At 41.6% G+C, this 14,761-nt stretch overlaps 1 protein-coding gene across 1 annotated transcript; it reads right to left on the reverse strand.

The window, feature by feature from the left end:
* Positions 1–11,052: 11,052 nt before the first annotated feature.
* Positions 11,053–14,168, reverse strand: pim1 (Pim-1 proto-oncogene, serine/threonine kinase). The gene is made up of 6 exons (XM_028410368.1): positions 13,742–14,168; positions 13,405–13,511; positions 13,245–13,295; positions 12,730–13,096; positions 12,104–12,280; positions 11,053–11,997 (listed from the first exon to the last, which is right to left on the reverse strand). The coding sequence occupies exons 1-6, from the start codon at positions 13,821–13,823 to the stop codon at positions 11,783–11,785; spliced, it is 999 nt and encodes a 332-aa protein (XP_028266169.1). The 5' UTR covers positions 13,824–14,168; the 3' UTR covers positions 11,053–11,782.
* Between the last annotated feature and the right edge of the window lie 593 nt (positions 14,169–14,761).

Genomic DNA, 14,761 nt, shown 5'->3' on the forward strand with positions numbered 1-14,761 from the left:
AAGCCAAGAGTATCACTATAGTAACACAGAAACACTCAGCATGTGAGTGTGTGCTAAAATTAAACAGTAACAAGGAAATCCTGTGCATAAATAAATAACTTTGATCATGTTTGCGCAGTTTATCTAGATCGAAAACGAAATACCTACCACAAGATTTTTCATGTGGTCTTGTCAGCTGCTGCTTATGGTGCAGATATCCAAGGCTCCTCACATGATTCCAACTTAGCATTATCTTGAGGTAGGCTCAACCTTTGATAAGGTTAAAAATGTTGGATCTTGTATCAGTCTCATATATCTGTTCATATTTGTTATAAGGTCATTGCTAGGTCTTTGGTACTTCATTATCACCTTCTGTTCTGTCACCACTGTCATGATAACATCCTGTCTACTGCCCTAAGTGATGCCAGTAACAGTCAAGACAGTGACAGACGATTTCAACACTCAAAAACTCCCTCGACTCTCATGTACATTCCAGCGACAACACTGACACATACCAAGCCTGGTTCACCTGAGTGGGCTCGGAGGAAGCAAAAGTGTCCATCTAGACACACACACACATGCACAAACAAACAGCCAGAAGGAAGAGTCAAGGTCGCTTCCTGTTTTTGTACCTTTCTGAGTTCTCCATTACTGTAAACTGCAGAGTGCATAATCCCCAGTTTCCTCTGCTAATAACGTCTGATTAACAAACAGCCCAATGGAAAGTTCAGGGAGTACATTCAAGAGAGCTTTATATAACTAATGGTCAGCCACTACTGACAGGCTTCTCCTACTCAGCAGTTACTATCAGGAGCTGGAAAGCCTGAACTGACTGGCAGTGTGTGAGTGGGAAACTCACTGCAATATTTTATTTATTTATATTGTATGAGTGGTGAAAGGAACTTTTTAGTGTGCAGAATCATATTGTGTCAAATATGAATCACTGTCACACATTCATGAAAATAGATTTAAACATAAACAGGCCAACATACAGGAAAACACTGTATGCATATTACAATGTTCAACCAAATCATTTTAATATATTTAGTATTTACTGCAAGAGGTGTATGCTGAAAATAGAAATATGAAAAAGACTATATGTGTGCGTCTATGGTGTTAACCACACAAACTGTGTGTGCAAAACACATTTTTAAAGCAAAGAATTATGAAATCATGAGATTGTTTTTTACACGTATGAGTTCAATCTATTTTCTTTTTTATTTAAAGCTTCTTTTACTTACTTTTGTAATAATTTCCTTATATATAAGTAAATACAAGGTTGCATTATTTTTGTCAGGTGTAAACTCTGAGGAAAGACAACATTCCTGTGTCCTTATGTCCTCACCTTGCATCACAGTTAAACATGTTAACTGCACCTGCATGTCTTTTATAGAGCCATAAATCACCAAAGAGAGCAGATACTCTCAGCTTCATAGTAACCCCCCCCGCCACCCCCACCCCCGCAGACGTTCAAGCAGAGGCTTGAGCGTTGCTACATCAGTGTTCTTTATTGGCTTTTCAGGAATGAGGAAGTGTGTGAGGCAGCATCTTTACGGGAAGCCAGCCAGTGCGGGAGGGAGGGGCGAATGGGAATGCACGTGGGTGGAGAGGTTATGACAAATATTTGTTAAGACAGACAGGAAGAGCAGAATCACAAGAAGGCAAAGTGCAAAGGTGGGACACTTTAATTATATTTGTGGCTGGGTAATCACATTTCTCATCTTACTCACACTGCGGTCGGTTGCTGTGTATCCACCCTGCCTTCATTTCAAAGTCATTACTGTGTTATTACTTGCAACCTCTTGGCAAACTGCTGGTTATTGTGAAAGGATTGTTATTTGGCAAAAGAATGGATTATTTAGACTTACTGTAGCTGAAGGCAATGATACACTGTGTTCCCTTTCACAATGTCATAAAATTAAAAAGATGTTCCAGTGTTACAGGCACAGTACTCACACTGCCAGGCAGCAAACACACAGTGTGAAATCTGCAGCACTGCAGGTCAGTGACATACAGTCACACAAGTGTTGATCAACATATTGATCCATGTGTTTTTTTCTGTAACAGCATGAGAATAATCAGGCCTGATAACCCTTCATCCTACATCCCACTGCAGTTAGATCCACATCTAGTGTTGCTGTCTGTTTTCCTACTTGCTGACAGAATGAGAGGCAGAGCAGGCTGACCTTTTCCCTTAAAGGACGTGGCAGCAACCGGCACGATGTGTAATGTGGTGAGTCAGCCCGGGAGGAATGCGGCGCTCCCCCAGCATCTCTTGGAAACCTTGTACAGGTTCTCACAGAGTGATGGAGGGGGAGTGCTGGGAGGAATGAACTGTTTCCCATATTTCTTTTCTTAATCCCACCTGGGTACATTAAATTCATGTTTGACCTTGAAAGTATGTTTTTGCACTGGAGTGTTATCGAGTCAACTTGGAGTTGTTACTACATGCACAGTAGATCGACAGTATTGACAGTCAGTATTGGAGTTCGTATGGAAGAGATTATCAGACAGAACCAGGTCAAATTGGAATTTGATAGTTAGATGGAGCACAAAATAAAACAATAAAAGTAATTTTCTGATATTTTACAGGTGTATACAGTAGCTGTCTGGATGCTGCTTAATGGGGTAAATATTCTAAAATCAGTGAAGTGCAACCTGTTCAGTATTAATCCTCACAGAACAGGAAGGAGATAAACAGTTTAAAGGCAGAAAAGATAAAAAAAATACAAAAATATGAATGCCAACACATCTAACCTAATAATAATAACAACAAGTTTTTTCAGTCTTTATGCTAAGCTAACTGTCACCAGCTCAGCAGGCTCAGCACATATGAAAGGGGTACTTGTGGTTTCCCTGAAATTATGTTGACTTGTTCCTTTCAGGCAACAGAGTGACTGGATGTTTATAAGGGCAAATAAAGAGAATGACATAGTGCAGGTCATGACATGAACTCCAACACACACCATCATGAATGCCTAGCAAAACCCCTTTTTTGGTGAATTTGTCCGGAACCATTCTTCCGAGCTTCCTCAACCTCCCCTTCCCATAACCTTTTAGATTCAAGGATCCACTGCCTCCCCCTCTTGCAGCCTATCAGCTGCTCAGGGAATTAGTCAGAGAGAAATTCAGGGTCACCCTTGGCTCAGACAAGTAGCTCTCACTACCCTGGAAACCCAACAAGCATCCTGGAGACAAACAGAGCCGCTGAGCTGCCACAGTGAGTGCCCAGGCTCCCACAGTTCCCAGCCAGGCCTGGGAAAAACACTCACTGGAAATGTTTTAACTAAGGCAAATAGAAGTGAAGAGCCTCTTTTAATGTGTTTCATGAGAAACCAGAAGTCCTAATTTGTTCCTGAGCAGAATGTCCAATCTGTTGTTCTTTTGTAAGACAGAGGGGACGTTTAAACTCATCCCATTAATACTTCAGGTCAGTTTGATCTGAAGGACTTTTTCCTTGGCCAGAGGCAGAAACGGCTACGGTCAGCGTTCCCATGCAGTTGGTTTTACTCCTCATCTGGGTGCAGGTTAGTAGATCATCCTGCTGGTTCAGATCATATAAACACACAAATTGGCCAAGGAAGTTGATGGGGTCATTGCGGTTACATAATTAAAACAGCCTTACCAAGAAGACACAACATGAGGTCGATAATTCCGTCCGTATGAGTTAGTTTGTTTTAAGATGATCTTTACCTAACGACTTAAACCTTACTTAATCTTTTGTCGCTTTGTTAAGACCAAATTTAGATGGGAATAAAAACAAAACACAAGGCACAAACGACACCTGAAACAGCAGGTGAAAACAAAACAGCTCATGGTGTTGGGGGGACTCTAACCCCAGACTCCCGAGTGAAGGTTCATTGTGACTTCCACCATCCCAAACTACCTCCTTACTCAGACTTTTGCAGCTTTGTCTGTCACATGTTCGGATGAGACTGGGCAATACAATCATATGTCCTGTTAGTGTAAATGTAACATGATGTATGTCAGGCAATACGTCTATGTGTTCCATTAACATAAACACGACCATGTGACACTTTTGGCAGCTGTATTATTGAACCAAATGTGGTGTTTACAATAAATATTGAACACAACACAGTACATTTTGCTAATGGAGTCACCAGTTTTTGTTTCGATCTCTACTTTTTATGATGCCTTGTGAGATGGACTGTACTGAGTACACATTCAGACAACATTACAAAATGGAAAACACACTTAATAGGGCGTTAGGAGGGAATCATCAGAGCCTTAGTCACAAGGCATATGTTTAATTTCCATATTTTTTAGCCCTTGATTCAGTTTTAGTTACTTTAGTTTTTTGTTGTCTGCCTTTTGCTGTGGTTTTGTATTGGTTTAGTACGTTAAACCAATGTATGCATGGAGGGTTTAGGGATCAAAACCACTTGTTTAGGTTTAAAAATGAAAACCCATGCTCATACTTCTGCATGGGTAAACTGGATTGCACCAAGAGCACTTGCACAATGAGGTGGTACCTGTGTGTTTATGTAGCCTACCCAGGCCAAACCTTCCTCCCATGTTCAGGCTTGTTAGTCTTGGAGGTGTAACACACGGCCAGCGATGGCCACAGCCCGTGGGATCCGGCTTAGCTGTTGAGAGAGTGCTGGGGCAGGGCGGAGAGCTGTCCGCCTTCTTTCTCATTACTGATCCTGAGTCATTCACAAAAATGTGAAAACAAAGTCAACAACATTACTGCGTTCATGTGACTACAAGTTCACTAAGAGTGACTGTTGGCTGTCTTCTCATTCAAATTCAACTGAACAGAAAGTGTTTACGCTGAATACAGAGGAAAACCTTTCCTACCTGATAATAATACACAACAGCACTGTGGGAACAGTGGTTGATGAGTAAACAGTGTTTACATTCATTAATTCCACACTGCTGTTTTATGTTTAAAACACATCTACAGATGTAGAAAATACAGTTATAGACACTGGTGTTCTGTTGTTCTGTATGAAATGACTATTTACCATGAATGAACGCTTCAGTTATAATTACAAAACATCACATAGTCTTTGCCTTGTTTTTCACCCTGTTTCAGTTTGGGTGCATGTAAGTAGCCTGTTTAAAGCAGCAGGGTGGTGCTAACTGACACTGCAGTGTAATCCAGTGTATTATTGTGGTGTTACCTTTATTGTCTGACTCTTGTTAGAAGGTATCCACAGAGACAATGTTGCCTTTGCTCACATGTCTTTAAACAATGTATAGACTTAACTAAAGTCAAGTATTTTTGATGCCTTCACTATGGACAAATCTGATTTTGATGCTAAAATATAATGATATGTGGCTGAAAGTCAATTTGTTTTTTGTTGAAATATTCCAAAGTTAGAGGGTGTTTTTGAAAAAAGAAATCCCCCTCTGTGTTTCCTTTGCTGAGCTGCAGCAGGCTATTACACAACGTGGGTAATTTGAGCTGAAAAAGTGGGTAACTCTGGAAGATACCTGCTTGATTTGTCTTCCTCTGACTGCCAAGCCTCACTTTGGCTTTAGTGTTGACACTCAACACTTCCATAGTGACCTATATTCAACACTGGTGCAGTAAAACTATTGGATTGCTAACATGATGTTTGTGATAGGCCTTGGGTCGACACCACCAGTGTGGCAGCCACAGCTGTCTTCATTTTGGCTGCCCTGAGTCTGCCCAAACTCCTGGCTGGTCTGTTAATATGAAAATAGGTGGCGCGCAGGTGGAGCTAAGGCAGGCAGGCGTCAAAGTGACTCATGCTTATGCACACCTTGAAGCCTTAATAAAATTCAGACATTAAGTTATACAGTATGTTGGATTATCTCTAACATGTTTATTGTGCGGGTCTGTGAGGGTTGACTCACATTTGGTGGCAACCTCAAGTGGCCATTTGAGGAACTGCAGTTTTGGTCCTCTTGTATTTTGTCATGTTGCCTCTAGGTCAATACTGGTGTAGGCACTTATGAAAACAGTAACAAATTGCTATACACATTTAGCATAAAAAGATCCTTTTAGCAGAAGTAACATGCATTATATTTGTTCCTCAATGCAATCAGGTGGCTTCTAATCCTCCTTCATGCCCACAGTTAGCTTGAAGATTGGAGTGATAGAGTAGCTAGCTATCAGAATTCATAATTTGTTCGCAGCAAAATATGATATAACCATAAAACAATATTCATTTTCCCATAATAAATATGCCTGTATGTAATAGCAAAGAGAGAGAAATGGTTCATTTGAGGCTTTGTTATCAGTTTTCCTGGTCAGCAGCTGGTTACCATAGCTTTACCCACCTTCCCCACCACATCACTTTGTGATTCATTCCAGTGTGAGAAGCTGGAAACTGTGAGCTGATCATCTGTGGAAAGTATTTTTTTCTTGTAACAGACAAATACTCCTTACAGCCTAAATTTGATTGAGCATAGCAGCCAGGAAGGCCCGGCAGTCTGGTGCCCAAACCACCCCCCCCCCCCCCCCCCACACACACACACACACACAAACGGCCTGTCAAACAAACAGTGTAAAAGCTCACCAGAGCCAAGTGGTGACATCAGGAACACTGTGTTGCTCCACTGAGGAGGCAGTACATCTCAACCTTTACCAGGGCATAGTACCCTCCGTTCTGCAGGAACATGTGACACTGACTGCTGGCTGGCCACCATCATTACTCTCTTAGTGTCAGCGTGTGTTCCTGTGTGAGGTTAAAGTGACCTTTTGAGAAGGAAGATAAAAGAAATTGATGTTATTTTGCTCCTGTCCACTTTAACTGACAGGTAATGGAGGCTTGAAATTTGTGCGTGAGGATAAAGGGCCAATCTATTACTCACTTTTTACGATTAAGAAGCCCTTTATTTGTCCCACAATGGGTAAATTGCATTTGTTTTATAAGTGGTAACATTAATGCTGGATGATCTTGAATAAATCACCTTGTTATTGTGTTTTGTTGTTGGAGTTTTGCCATCATTTTTTTCCATCCTCACTACTGATTGTCTATACATCACATACATCTAACCTACATCTAAATATATTGAATTTTTCCATAATTAAAGATGGGCCTGCTTTGAGTGACAAGGGGACATCATCACAGGCCACACACTGTGATGACGCCTTTTTTTGCCACATGTTCTTTACTGTAAACCCTAACACCATGAATTTCACAATGCATCATCAAACAGTTCAAGTACATTTCTCAATATCGTACTTTACAAGCTGAACAGGCGCACACATGATTTCCCATTCACCTTTTAGCAAACTCTATGGCTGTAGGAATATGTATGTGCCTGCATTGTGTTTGTTGAGCAGGGAGATAGGCAGAAGACAAACACAGATGGAGACAGTAACAGAGATATAGATGTGGGGGGGGGGGGGGGGGGGGGTTTGAAGGAAGTTCTTGACAAAATTACCCAACAGTTTCAGCTCTGTGTCTAACAGTTGGAACAGGAGGCCGGTGATTATGCAACCACTTGTGTTTTTGTCTCTTTCTCATAAGACGAAGCAGCACACAGCTTACGGGAACAAGACGAAAATGGACCAGGCAGATCTGACTGTGAGGTGCTAAGTGGTCTCAGGCCAATAACGGCTGCAGATGAGAAGAGCACCGCAGCCGTAAAAACCAAATGACACCTATTTTGAGTCATTATCGCACATGAGGCCTTTAAGAGAGACACAAGTAATTTATCAGCCCGTCTTTTGTTCTGAAAGCCAAACACTATGTAAAATATCTGTGGTGGTTATTTTACACTGTGGGCTATTTTTGCAATGAGTCAGTGTTAAGCTACGGCAGTCATATGAACTTTAGACTGGGAGGCAGTGACTCATCAACAGTCCATGCAAATAGCCTGCTCTGTATTTGACTTTAAAACCAGTTTGCATGATTAGTCCTTCCAATGAACAATGGGATGAAACAGCTCAGTGTATAAATGGTTGGGTCTGCACAACTGGGTCTGATTGGTTTCTTGTACTTGTTGTATTTAACTATTTAACTTCTTTGCACTGTCAGTTCAGACCAAACATTCTCATTCTTGAGGATTTATCATCTCCAGCTGAATAACAGCCCCACCTGACCTGCTCTCCTCTCTATACTTTTTTTGGAAGATTTAACAGCAGACCACCTTGGCTTCATTTAAGATCCTAACAACATGAGCAGACAAGCAGAGTTTGATGTGGCGTGTGGTTCTCAGAACGAGAGGGGAAATAAATGGTGGTGTCATTCGCAGAAAACCTGTGGTCTTTAAACACAGCAGTCTCTTAGGGGAAATGGTGTGTTTGGCTGAGTATCTGCCGAAAAAGGGCAGAGTCAGATCAAAAGATTCTTGTACACCGAAGCTCCATTTTGAATTCATGTGGGAAATGACCTTTTATTTCAGTGCTGTTTCCTTCCTTTTGTTGACCTCTCTATTATTATCTGATATAAAAATACATGCAGTGAGCCGTACTACACAACAGTCATTTTGGGATTTGGATAATTTAACTCTATGATAGATGGATGGGCTGAAGATACACTGATCTAAGAACAGATACCAGATAGGCTGAGGATTACATGGAGCTCAAAGAGTTCTGTGAGAGTGCGTGTGCACCGAGGGAGAGGTATTTGTCATAACTTTGGTATGGCTGACTGAAACTCTTTTATCATGAATGATTGATGTGTTTATGCATTCATAACCAATATGTCACCTGCATGACTTGATTATGACAAGTGGACAAAAAAGGAACTGTAGAAATGATTCCCTGGTGTTATCTGTCTGTGTTGGTTAAAGCTGAAAGCCATGATACTGAAATAATGACGCTTAAAAGAGCTGAGAAAAACTCTCTTAGTTTCTGTCCCCATCCATCTATTCAAATCTCAGCGGGTAAACGCACACTGTGTTCATCTGACAAGACATTAACAGGGACTGATGGGAGCAGCAGTGTTTCCAGCCTCCATGTGATTTGCTGTTGTGTAAATCATCATCTGGCTGTAGGTGGGGTCCCAGCAGCGCTGTCTAAAGGAAGATTAGCAGTGAGGCCAGGAGTCCCCCTGGGAGCATCACAACTGATTAAAACCTACAACTCTTATCTGTCCAAGAGAGAACAGAGCCGTGATAGGTTTGCTGCCTGCTGGTCACTATCACCACACAAATGTCTAGATTAACTCACAAGAGCATCTGCAGCCTGTTTGTGGGATTAAACCATGAGGATAAGCAGTCGTCCCAGCTGTGAACTGATGGAGGGTGATTAGTTACATTGGTACTTAGTACTCGGGTCCTACAGTTTTAATTCAGATATTCAGGATACAGCACCTCTGGTGATTTGCTACGTGTTCTTTGACTAGTTTTGTTGTATTTTTTTAAACACACAACAACTATGTAGGTGTGTTTATCCAAATTTGAGACCCCCTTATTAGTTGACCTTTTAAGTTAAGGTTAATATTTATTTATTGAAAACTTTCCCAGATTCTGCCATTGAAAGCTGTACAACTGTTCAGCATTTAATTTAAAACGGTGTGAGGTTTAAAATACTTTTTTATTTTACCTTTTCCTGTAATAAGCCATTAGAAAATGAACGACATTCTTACAAACACTGAGTCAGTGATGCTGATGTTGTTGAACCTGTTCTAAAGTGATATCTCTGTTTACAATATGCAGAAATCATGCTGGGAAACGTTAGGAAAACTTAAGACTGATCATGTTTTAATAACAAAATTGGGACCTCCCAGGTAAACTTGGAGGTCATTAAGAAGCACTCTACTAATAAAGATTTTTAATTAATATTTGTCACCAGCCCACTTCTACTATCAATGTAAAGAAGGAGGTGGACAGTGCTGACCTACTCAAATGTTAGACCTAAAACTGTCTGCATCATCACTGCACATGTGAATAATTAGAGCTGAATTCTTCTACCTTAGATCACTAACTTACCAGCCCTATACTTTACAATATTGTACTATTGTTGTTTTAGACAGATAGATACTTTATTGATCCCTGAGGGGGAAAGTTTTGGTTCACCCTTGTTAGCTCATCTTGACAAAGTCACTGCATTTTATTTTGGTTGCCGCCTGCCTCCTACCAGCCCCTTATCACTTCATCTGTTTCCCGTATCTGCTGCCTCTTTCAAAAACAAAACAAAAGAAGTGTTACACAGGAAATTCGATAACCTCTTGACCTAGCAAATCTTCTGTAGGCAGTAAAACAATCCTGTGTTGTTGTCAGTGTTGTGATAAATACACTCAATTCTTTTATGATTATGCGTGCTGAATTAAGTTACTTGAATCAATACCAGAGTCATGTGTCATAGTTAAAAAAATATTTATTGAAATCTTATAAAAATAGTTTCTAAACATAATTTACAATTCTAATCCGTGCGTGGATGAAAAAAACAAAAACAACAATCCAAGCTGCGATCATGCAGCAACAAATATTCTCAGTCTTACACACATTCATACACACACATTCAGAGTTCACTCAGAAACCAGCGTAACAAAACCAGTTACCATCAGTAGACATTGGATGTTTACATACATTAAGATGGAAGTACGTTTCAAGACTATTTACACATTATTTACACAACATACACAAACATACACACGTCTGCTCTTATTTTTTTTAAAAAGAAAAAAAAATTCAAACCATAAATATGGTGTAAAAAAAAATGAAAATTTCATCTTTGTTTTTCTTTTAAATAGTCTGTGGGCCCTTCAGTGACTGTGGAATGAAATATATAGATATATATATATATATATAGGTATATATATGAACAGCCAAAATTCTCTCATAAATAAATAAATAATTCCTGTGACCAAAAAAAAGCTCATTAAATGTGAGAAATGAGTCACAGCAATAATAAATATCATTTCTTATTTACAATTCTTGTCCCCACTGAATTTTTAAGACCTGTGTGAGGCACTGTTTTAAAGTAAAAAATAAATAAACAAGAGCAGAGGATGTTGTATCCCGGTATGGTTTGGTAAGTTTGCATTGTGGTGTGCGTTCAGGGGGTAGATGTGAATGAGTCTAAGCCTTGTGTTTGTATACAGTACAAGACAAGAAAAGGAGGAAGCGGAGGTTGTAGCGTAGAGAGGTGGATGCTGTAGTAAAGAGAGTGAGGTAAGTCCAGTGTTTTTTTTCTTTTATGACTTGTTTGCACAGGTTGCTGCTGGAGCTATGAGGTTGTCTGGTTGCTAATGACATTGGAGTAGTTAGTGATAGTAGTGGTTGTAAATGGCATAGGCTTTACTGATCTAGGCCCATGAGAGAAAAACAAAAACAGCGACAGACAATATAAATATAAAGCCTTGTACAGAGTAAGGAGCAAAAAGGTCATTGAGAAGAACAGCCTCCTTGCATTCACAAATTCAAGTATTTTCAGGCCCCTCCCCCCAACAATCTCTCAGAAGGCACTTTTTTTTGAATATCAATCTTCTCTTCGCCAACGCTTCTGCTCTGCTCTCTCTGAGAGAGTGAGCAGCGCAGTAAGAGGTTACATAATTCAGACTTCTTCTGTCTTCTTGCTGTTCAGCAGATAGTCTGCACATGTATTTGCTCAATGCAGAGCAAGCCCTCCTATAGACTAATGAACGCCCTTAATCAGAGTCCAGCAAGGATGATGTGACACTGATGGCGAAAAAACATCAAGTAGTTGGGGTGGCGAGGGTGGAGAGGGTCTGGCTCGTCAAGGAAGAAACCAAAGGGTGGTGTTTCTGACGACCTCCGCTGTGTAGTCTTGCACAAAGTTCTCTGGCGTCCTTCAGCTATGCGTCTCTCCTCTCTGGGTCGAGTCTGTTACATAAGTCTTTTGTAATAGCCTCTTGTGTGAATGCAGCCCAGTGCACAGCAGAGCAGTGGACAGTCACCGTGCCACGGCCACAGGGGTTGGTGTGAATGATGTGGGCTCGTGGGCAATGCTGTGCAGCCTGATCTCTGTGGTGGTCTTCTCTGTCTGCACCACAGATGGGACAACAGAGGTGGATGTGCCCTGCATCCATGAGTGGTTGATGATGTCCTCAAACGACGGGCGGTCAGCTGGCCGCAGAGACAGACACCATTTGATCAGCTGCTGGCATTCTGGAGAAGAAAAGGCGACTGATTAGTTCAGAGCAAACACTTAGCACTAAACATGACATAAACATACATAATAAAAACTAAGGTATAAACTAGAGCATGTATTCACCTGTGGAGATTCTCCGCCGAAACAGGACCTGTCCCCTTGTGATCTCCTCATCGTGTTCAAATGGGATGTCCCCACACACCATGTCATACAGCAACACACCCAGAGACCAAACTGTGGCAGAGCGGCCATGATAGCGATGGTACTTGATCCACTCAGGGGGACTGTACACTCTTGTGCCTGTCAGGAAAAAGAAAAACTTTTTTTAAAAAGCTGCAAACCCATGTAACACATTTGCACAAATAAATCCATTGTGACTGCTAATCATCTTGTTATGTAGTCAATGAAAATGAAAGCATTGCAGATTAACAAAGAGCCCAGCTTTAACAGCTGAGCCTGTTTCTGAAGCTATTATCTGAGCTCAGGTGCCTGGTAGCGTGACAGGCAGTGTTTGTGTGTGGAAAGAGAGCAGTGTGTGTGGGAGGGGGAGCAGACATGTGACTTTGTTTACAAACTTTGAGTTGTAAAAATACCCCTTCCCTCCAGTGGGGGGCGACAGAACTAAGGCGGTGCTGCTCTACGTGTATTGACACAACATGGGAATCTCACTGGCCTTCCTTAAATGGATATAATACACAAAATAAATCTAAAATAATAGTACACGGTTTTAAAAATCACTGTAATCTCACCATCAAAGTCTGTGTAAATAGTGTCCTTCAGCAGGGCTCCTGAGCCGAAGTCGATGAGCTTCATCTCCCCGGTGCGGAGGTCGATGAGAATGTTCTCGTCCTTGATGTCCCGGTGCACCACGCCGCAGCCGTGGCAGTGCCGCACGGCCTCCAGCACCTGGCGGAAAAAGCTCCGCGCCAGCTCTTCGGGTAAGGCACCTTTCTCGGTGATGAAGTCGAATAGGTCCTTGACGTGCTCGGGTCTTTCCATGACGATGATGAAGCTGTCTGGCCGCTCGAACCAGTCCAACATCTTGATAATACCGCGGAAACCCGTCCCTACTTTCTTCAACAGCACGATCTCCATAGGAACCCGAGAGCCATTAGGCTACAGAAAAATGACCAATATTAGTATTTATTACACAAAATAACAATAGATAATAATATTTTAATATTACTAATGTGTTTTTTTTATTTATTAACATTGTATTAACCTTTTTTCTAGTCATAAAACAGATGTATAAATCGTTTCTTACCAGCTCTCCCCACTCGGAGACTCTGTCCTTGGCTACGTGTTTGACAGCAACCTAGCATGGCGAAAAGAGTGCGCGTCAGACGACATGCTCAAAAAACACACATTTAAAACATGTCGTTCAACATTCAGTATGTCTTAATATAATAATACTGCGTACTAACCGGAGCTCCATCGGCTATCCGCGTACCGGAGTAGACGGTGCCGAATCCTCCGCTGCCCAGCACCGCTCCCACCTGATACAGCTTCTCGAAAGGCTCCCTCTCCTTCACTGTAAAACATAAACACAGCCGGTAAGAACCAAGCAGGAGTCCGCTTATTCCCGTTAATGGACAGCTGTCGTAGTATAATAATATTATCTAAAATAATAACACTCAAGGTTTCAGTTGTCCTTGAAAACTAGCATGAAACATGTGAGGCACGATCAGCGGGGCTGCCTGCCATTGCAGCAGCGCCGTCCTCCATGACAACACAGCGGAGGGGGGAAACAGGGCGTCTAACCTTGATGAACCTGGAGCTGGATTTTCGCCGGCATGTCTACGGTGGAGATGTGGGCCAGAGAATTCAGCTTGGACAGCAGCATTCCTTTAAAGATATCCACCACAGATAGGCGACGTGAGTCGTGTTTTTATTAGAGTAAGTTTATTCCGATTGCGCCGTGTTGGGCTGTAAGATCCACGTTGCAGGGACAAAAATGCGGTAGGGATCCTTTCATCCGGAGGGAAGAATAAAAGCTCGTCCTGTGCTCCAGGAAAATACAGAGATGAACTTTAAAATCTGTGAGTCCACGTTAAAAACTAACGTCAAACCGCGGCTGTTCCCCGCAATGTTTTGTAAACAGATGAGTAAAATAAGCGATATACAAAGATAACACAGTGCGTAGACGGCTCGTTTAGTCAGACACCGGCTTCTGTATGCGAAAAGTGGGGGGAGGAAGGTTATAAGGCGGTAGTAAAGAGGGCGGGGAGACGCGCTCTGACGTCTTTTATTTCCGCTCTCTCAGCCAATAGGAATGGAGAGACGCATTCCAAACTCGAGTCAGTCACAGAATGAAAATAAAGCCGACCTCATAACCGGCTGGGCCAGACACAGACGTGGCGGGAATCAAAACGCGCCAAAATGGGGGGAGACCAAAGTAATGATTATAAATTCATGTTGGAGGGAAACCCAAAAGCAAAGCTCTCCGACTCTCCTCCTCCTCCTTCGCGGGAAACTTGGGTCAGTGAGGACATGCAAATGCATGCAAGTTACAGAAACTGGATCTATTCCTTTGTTTTGGTGTGTTTGAAAACAAAGTATTGAAAAAAAGCTCAACTGCACTATAAAGCATCACCACAGACCATAACACTGTAACTTATAATAACTTAAAAAACGTGACCACATAGGTTGCATACTCACATAAATGCAGAAATAAAATAGAAACACCAGACACAAAAGAGGCAGAAGTATTGCAGACAATGTAAAAGTTTCCACTGGATATCAACCAAGGTTATGACTTGTTGGAGCACCACAGCAAAATGT

The sequence above is a fragment of the Parambassis ranga genome, chromosome 7 (genome assembly GCF_900634625.1).
Source record: "Parambassis ranga chromosome 7, fParRan2.1, whole genome shotgun sequence".
Classification (NCBI taxonomy): Eukaryota; Metazoa; Chordata; class Actinopteri; family Ambassidae; genus Parambassis; species Parambassis ranga.